The sequence below is a fragment of the Pundamilia nyererei genome, unplaced genomic scaffold (genome assembly GCF_000239375.1).
Source record: "Pundamilia nyererei isolate P.nyererei 1_Seehausen unplaced genomic scaffold, PunNye1.0 scaffold00307, whole genome shotgun sequence".
Classification (NCBI taxonomy): Eukaryota; Metazoa; Chordata; class Actinopteri; order Cichliformes; family Cichlidae; genus Pundamilia; species Pundamilia nyererei.
In genome coordinates, this window is record NW_005187708.1 from 313195 (window position 1) to 319367 (window position 6173).

Consider the following 6173-nt stretch of genomic DNA (forward strand, 5'->3'; position numbering starts at 1 on the left):
GTGTGTGTGTGTGTGTGTGTGTGTGTGTGTGTGTGTGTGTGTGTGTGAGTGTGTGAGAGTCGTATCCCTGCATTAGCCCTCTGGGAGCTGTGGTGTCCCGGCAGGTGTTAGACACGACTTTGGGAACAACACAGCAGGATTCTTATTCCCTGAGTTTGACTTTGAGACTTTCGTTGATCTGTTTTTGAACGATTTGGGGAGAAACTGGTTTTAGTCACACATGTATGTTTTTGTGACGCGCTAACTTCACCTGTCTAACTTTTCATTGGTCCGCATTTTTGGGCGGCGTGCAGGTGTTCGGTTTGCAGGGTCGGGTTTCTGGCAGGTGGAGTTTCAGCCTCCGTCAGTCGGCAGCACGAAAATAACCGTGTGAAAAAACAATTAGAGCGAGTCCAGATATACTCATGTAAACACAAACACACTGAGAGCGTCACGGGCACGCCCAGGGTGTGTGTGTGTGTGTGTGTGTGTGTGTGTGTGTGTGTGTGTGTGTGTGTGTGTGTGTGTGTGTGTGTGTGTGTGGAGAAACCTGACTCCGGCCAAACCTCCACTGGGAATGTCTGAGAGTCCACCACCTGTCCACACACACACACACACACACACACACACGTTGGGATGTCCTATCTTGTGGGGACATCTGATTGACATACTTTCTCTGACCATAACAACTGTAACCTGTTACTCAAACCACATTTTGAGTCTCAAAAATGTCTCTAAATTTGTGGGGACGTGGATTTTGGTCCCCACAAAGATACGAATACACACTCTCACACACAAACACAAAGTTTATTTTGCTCTTGCCTCGTTGTGACCACTGCAGGTGCTGTGCTCATGGGCACGTCAGCAGTTGACACGAGTGATTTGAACACAGTGGGAATGAACGTCTGTGAGCGGTGAGGGGAGACCTGTTCGGTGTTTTAGACCGTGAGTTTTGGAGCGTGTCCACCTGCTGTGTGAACCCAGGTCCAGTTTTTTATGTTTCAGTTTCTGATATTCTGTGATGAGCATCAGAAGACTTTTATCTGCAAATAAATGAGTCGTCGTGTCAGTGTGTCTGCAGCTGGAGTGGGACAGGTGTATCCTGGCCTCAGCTGTGACTCAGAGGTGAAGAAGCTCATGTTCGGCTCAGACGTTGGCCATAAAAAGCTGGAATCCATGACCCAAAGTGCACAGAGCAGTTCAGCCCGACACGCGTCCGCTTTGTGTGTGAGTGGAGCGCATGGATGACGGAGATCCAACATCTCACTTCGCAGTCGGACGTGCCTCGCCGCCGACATCGAATCGCTTTATAAGAAGAGTTCATCAGACCATCACGCGGCCTGTTTGGCTCATCAGCTGATTAACGCTCTGCAGATTGCAGCGTGTCCGGTAGCAGCAGACAAATCGTTTTCACTCTCTGGCGAGCTCGTCATCCCGCCGGCCGGTTCTGACCTTTTCACCGGGCCTGGATCATCCAGCCGCTCGGCAAATATAGAAGCTTAATCCATCACGCAGGCAGGGAGGCAGGCAGCAACAGAGGGGGGACTTCCTGTGGACCGCCACCTCACAAAGACCGCAGCGCAGTTTCACAGACGGAGACCGAATAAGTCGGCTCCACTCGTGACGGAGTGCAGAAGTCCGATGTCTCCGGCTGCTTTCAGTCTTCGTCACACGAGCAGCTTCAGGTTCTCGTTTCCTGGAATCCTGCCAGATGAGTTATGGCGGCGGTTAGCTGCTAATCTCAGCAGATATGAAAACGTGTACAGTGATGACTCTGCCCCACGCACAGCTGATGACACAAAAAGCTTTTTGTAGCCGAACACCGAACATGTTCAAAGCTGTAAAGTTGGATGTTTTAACGTCGGAGCCTCTGAGGCATGACTCGCTTGTACACCTCAGAGCAGGTGCAGCTTTTGGAGTTTCACTTTTTTAGCCCTTGAAGTTGAAGTTACTTCTTCAAATTTAACGAGCCTCATGATTAAAAGTTAATAATAACAATCAGTTGTGAGAGAATTGTGAATATATGTGGAGCATGTCAGATAGAAACTGGGGAGGAGGGATTTCCCTGCAAGAAGCACGAAAACAAACATCTGAAGCTCCGCTGGTCTCTGATGGGTGGAGCTGTGTGGAGCTGTGTGGGGTTTAAAGCAGACGAGCTTTGTCTCTCTCCTCCTCCTCCTCCTCTCCTGGCCGAGCATCTCCGTGGCGGTTCAGGCAGGTTCGTGTTGTTATGTAAGGCCGGCGTGCGGCGGCGTCCCATCTCTGCTTCCTGTCTTTGTTCGGCCCTCTGAGGCGTCCACATGTCTCATCAGTGGCAGCAGACCTGAGATCAGCTAATTATCCGAGCTGGAGTCCCTCGTGGACAGGACGAGACAGAAACATCCAATTATCCTTCTGTTCGTGCTCGCCGCTCTCTCGCTCGGCGGCTCTGAGCAGAAGCAGGTGTGCGTCCCCTCGCCGTCTCGGGGGCTTTGGAGGCCCGAGCGTGACGTGGGTGATTTAGTATGCAGCCAGAAATAGTCTGCTGAAAATGTAGCTGCTCAGCTGCTTTCTGCAGCAGCACGGCATCCTCGGTGTTCTCCACCCTCTGCTCGGAGCCCAGACACAAAGGTGGTGCAGGGTACCTCCACAGACCTCCACCTCAGAGTGACCCGAGTGTGTTTGCAAGATTGTGATGGAGCTTTTGTGTTAATAAAGTTACAGATTCACAGATGAAGACCGGTCTGGTTTCACAGTTCCAGATAAATCGACCCAAATAACACATTCGTTTGGTTTATTCTTAATTATGTTGATAATTATCCTACGAAATAAAATCCTTAATGAACTCTTTGTGTATTTGCAGTGTGTGAGTGTAAATAACAGACAAACTTTGGGTTTAGTTCTTTTTAAAATTAGTTTTAAGCTAATTTATGTTGTTCAGTTACAAGAGGACGTTTATTTAATGATGTATCTTCAAGTAAAGTCATTAATTAAAAACAGCAGGGGGCCCAAACTTGAACCTTGTGGTATACCTGATGGAATATGAGGAGGAGCAGAGCTGAAAGCAGATTCTAGGAAACTTGATCCTAATCTTTAGACGGTGAAGGACTTAAAGAGGTGATGCTAAGAGCCAGACTGTAGATTTCTGCTTTTTATTTCCACCATGCTGAGTTTTGAAGAATGTGGAAGTTGATAACGTCTGCTTGTCTTCCCTTTTCTCTGCAGCTGTAAATTTAACCTGAAAGGGAAGAAACTATAAAAAATGTGGAACATCTCGAGCTGCTAAAAATATTAAATATTTACAAAAACAATAAACACCAACAAGTGAATTAAACAGAACAAAGCCACAGCCTGGATACTGTGTGTGTGTGTGTGTGTGTGTGTGTGTCAGAATACTTTATTAATCCCTGGGGGAAATTATTTTTTGTTACAGTGCTCCATTTTAAACCAACATTAAGACAAGACAGACAATACACTAACTAAGAATAGTACAATATATACACATACATACTTCACTCATAAATAAATTGTGTGTCTGAATGATCCCAGCACAATTAAGCGCAGTGACAGCACCGTCTGTTTACTCGAACAGACGCCGGCACACACAGCTTTGTTCACCTCTTCACACACACACACACACACCCCTCTGCTCTGCTTTTACCCTCCACAGAAAAAGGCATCTTTCAGTCCCGTCTGAAGGTTGATGAGGTTGATTGTGTCAGGTTGTGAAATCTGTTTCCCTAGAAGAAAGTTCCTCAGGCTGTGATGAACCTGCATCAGCACATGAGCACAATCTTCATGTAACAACAGTAACATAATAGCGACTGCTTCAGTGAACGAGCCCGTCAGCCTGCAGCGCAGAGCTGTGTTCGTGATGCTTTCATCATCGTGGGAACTTTTTTTCTTCTTATTAATAATTTAACAACAAACCAACAGCTGATTGGCTGAAAGTAAAAGTGAGAAATCAGAGCTGAGCAGCTGGAGTGTGAAGACTTCCCCTTTAATACACAGTGACGTGACCTCTGACCTCTGCTGAGTCAGCTGATGCCTCACATCACTTTCGTTTTTATTTGCCCTTCTTCCTCCTCTCCTCTGCTGGAGCTGAGAGCAGGCTGGGAAGTTTAGATCCACAGCGCCCCCTGCAGGAGCAGCCAGGGCTCTGCAGGCTTCAGTCTGACTGCAACCTGCACATTTATCCACCCATCCATCGTTTTCTACCTCTTATCCGGGTTGTGGGGACAGCTTCAGACCTTCTGTGCTGATATTAGACTTTCAGTGGATTTGACTGAGATGAATATAGATTTGAATGCTGGATTATTTCTGGATTAATAAAGAATTTAGTGTTTCAACTCTGGAATTTTAATATAAAAAATATTAAACTGAAACAGAGATATATGGAGAGAGAGAGAGATCTATATAGATATTTAAAATAATTATTTTTGCCAATAAAAACAGTTATCTTAATGTTTTTTTTAAAATTGTTATTTAAATTCTATAAAACGAGTCGAGGCCTTTCTTTGTTTTACGAGAGGAAAGTAGAACGGGAACAATTCTTTGCTCAAATTATTCTCATGTTATCTCTCCATCTTTCTGTGTTTGACGCCACTAATCGTAATAAAGTCGTCTGTCCTGCGTCTGTCGCGCCTGACTGGCAGAAATCTTCCTCTGATTTGAGCTGCTTCTGTTTCCAGATGTTAAAGGTCCTCCGGCTCACCGATTCTCCTGCGGTCAGAGCCCGTACACCAACAGCGGCTCCTGGGACAGGAAGTTCTGCATCCTGACCGACACCCAGCTCATCCTGCTCAACAAGGATGATGAGGTAAAACTGAGCAGCTCCCACAGGTCGTGACCTCTCCACGACACACTCTCTGACTTCCCTCTCCTCCTCTTCCTCCCCCTCAGGTTGCAGGTGACGCTCAGGAGAGCCCCACAGACTCTGCGAAGGCTCGCAGCCTCCGCAGGACGGTCAGCGTCCCCTCAGAGGGACAGTTCCCGGAGTTCCAGGCAGAGGGCGCCACCGCCATGCTCGGTAAGATCAGAGCTGGTTATGTAATACCAGGTGTGTGTGTGTGCGTGTGTGTGTGTGTGCGTGTGTGTGTGTGTGTGTGAGGCCAAACCCTGCTGTCATCAGGAGGATTAGAGTGAAAACAAAAGAACGGCTGTGATGAGGAGGGTTTGAGTATCTCTGTGACGATGTTCACGGTCATGTGATCACAGACAGAAACCTGCGTCATGTGACGTCACATGAAGAGGAAGCTTCATCCTGGACTCTGTGTGTGTGTGTGTGTGTGTGTGTGTGATTTAAAAACTATAAAACAGATAAAAACTATTTTAGCGTCGAGCTTTTGTGCTTGTTGGCGTTTTCGGCGTCACGGCGACCTGTGGTTTGACTTTAATACTGGGTTAATCCTATATTGGTTTAACTGTGACGTTATACTGGGTTAACTAGACTGGAGAAATATATTTATACTGGAGACTACTGGGACGATATTTGCTTAGAAGCTGGATTCATACTGGTTGTTGTGGTGGTTTGTATGAAGCTGGGCCCTGATGGTGTCAGTCTGGGATTCATGTGGGTTTGAAACTGGTTTTACCCATAAACTCGGTTCTATCCTTGGTTTCATACTGGTTATTTGATTTTTAGTGATCCTGTTTTCATGACGTTTGTCGGCATCATAACAATCATTGTATTAAAGATTTTTCTACTAAATTAAGGATTCATATATATTTTTAAATATAAGATTTAAAAGTGTAAAATATAAAAAAGTCTGGATTTTATTCACTTTGTTTGCATCTAAAAGAAAAAGCGAATATTTTCATGATGTCTCCTACACAAGTTTGAAGTTAGAAACCAGTCGTGGATGAATTTCTGCTGGTGGATGTTTCAGCTGCCAGATGTTCACAGCTGTCTGAGGCATGAGAGTTTTTGTGTGCAGTTTGGGAGGTTTGTGTGTAACCTGTGATTGCAGCTCTGGCTCCTGTGACGTGTCGGCGCGCTGCGTCTCTCAGGTGGATGTTTGTCTGCTGTAATGAGGCGTTCGGGTGCAGCCTGTAATTTTGCGGCTCTGTGTGGGAACGTCGCCTCTGACCGAGGAATGCCTGAGGACAAAGCGTCCAGTGTCCGTCCGTCTGAAGGAACGCGGGTGACCCCCGCTGCCCCCGACGCCCGGGCTGAGGGGATTCCCACCCAGAGCTGCAGGGGTCCTCGAGGCTGT

At 46.7% G+C, this 6173-nt stretch overlaps 1 protein-coding gene across 4 annotated transcripts in view; it reads left to right on the forward strand.

Annotated features, from left to right (window-relative positions):
* The window catches only part of rasal2 (RAS protein activator like 2), a 60764-nt gene that overhangs the window by 21840 nt on the left and 32751 nt on the right, over positions 1-6173 (forward strand). For all 4 annotated transcript variants that reach the window (XM_005751347.1, XM_005751344.1, XM_005751343.1 and 1 more), the window contains exons 2-3: positions 4650-4777; positions 4861-4987. In XM_005751347.1, the coding sequence (XP_005751404.1) occupies positions 4650-4777; positions 4861-4987 (255 nt within the window). The remainder of the gene's footprint in view (positions 1-4649; positions 4778-4860; positions 4988-6173) is intronic.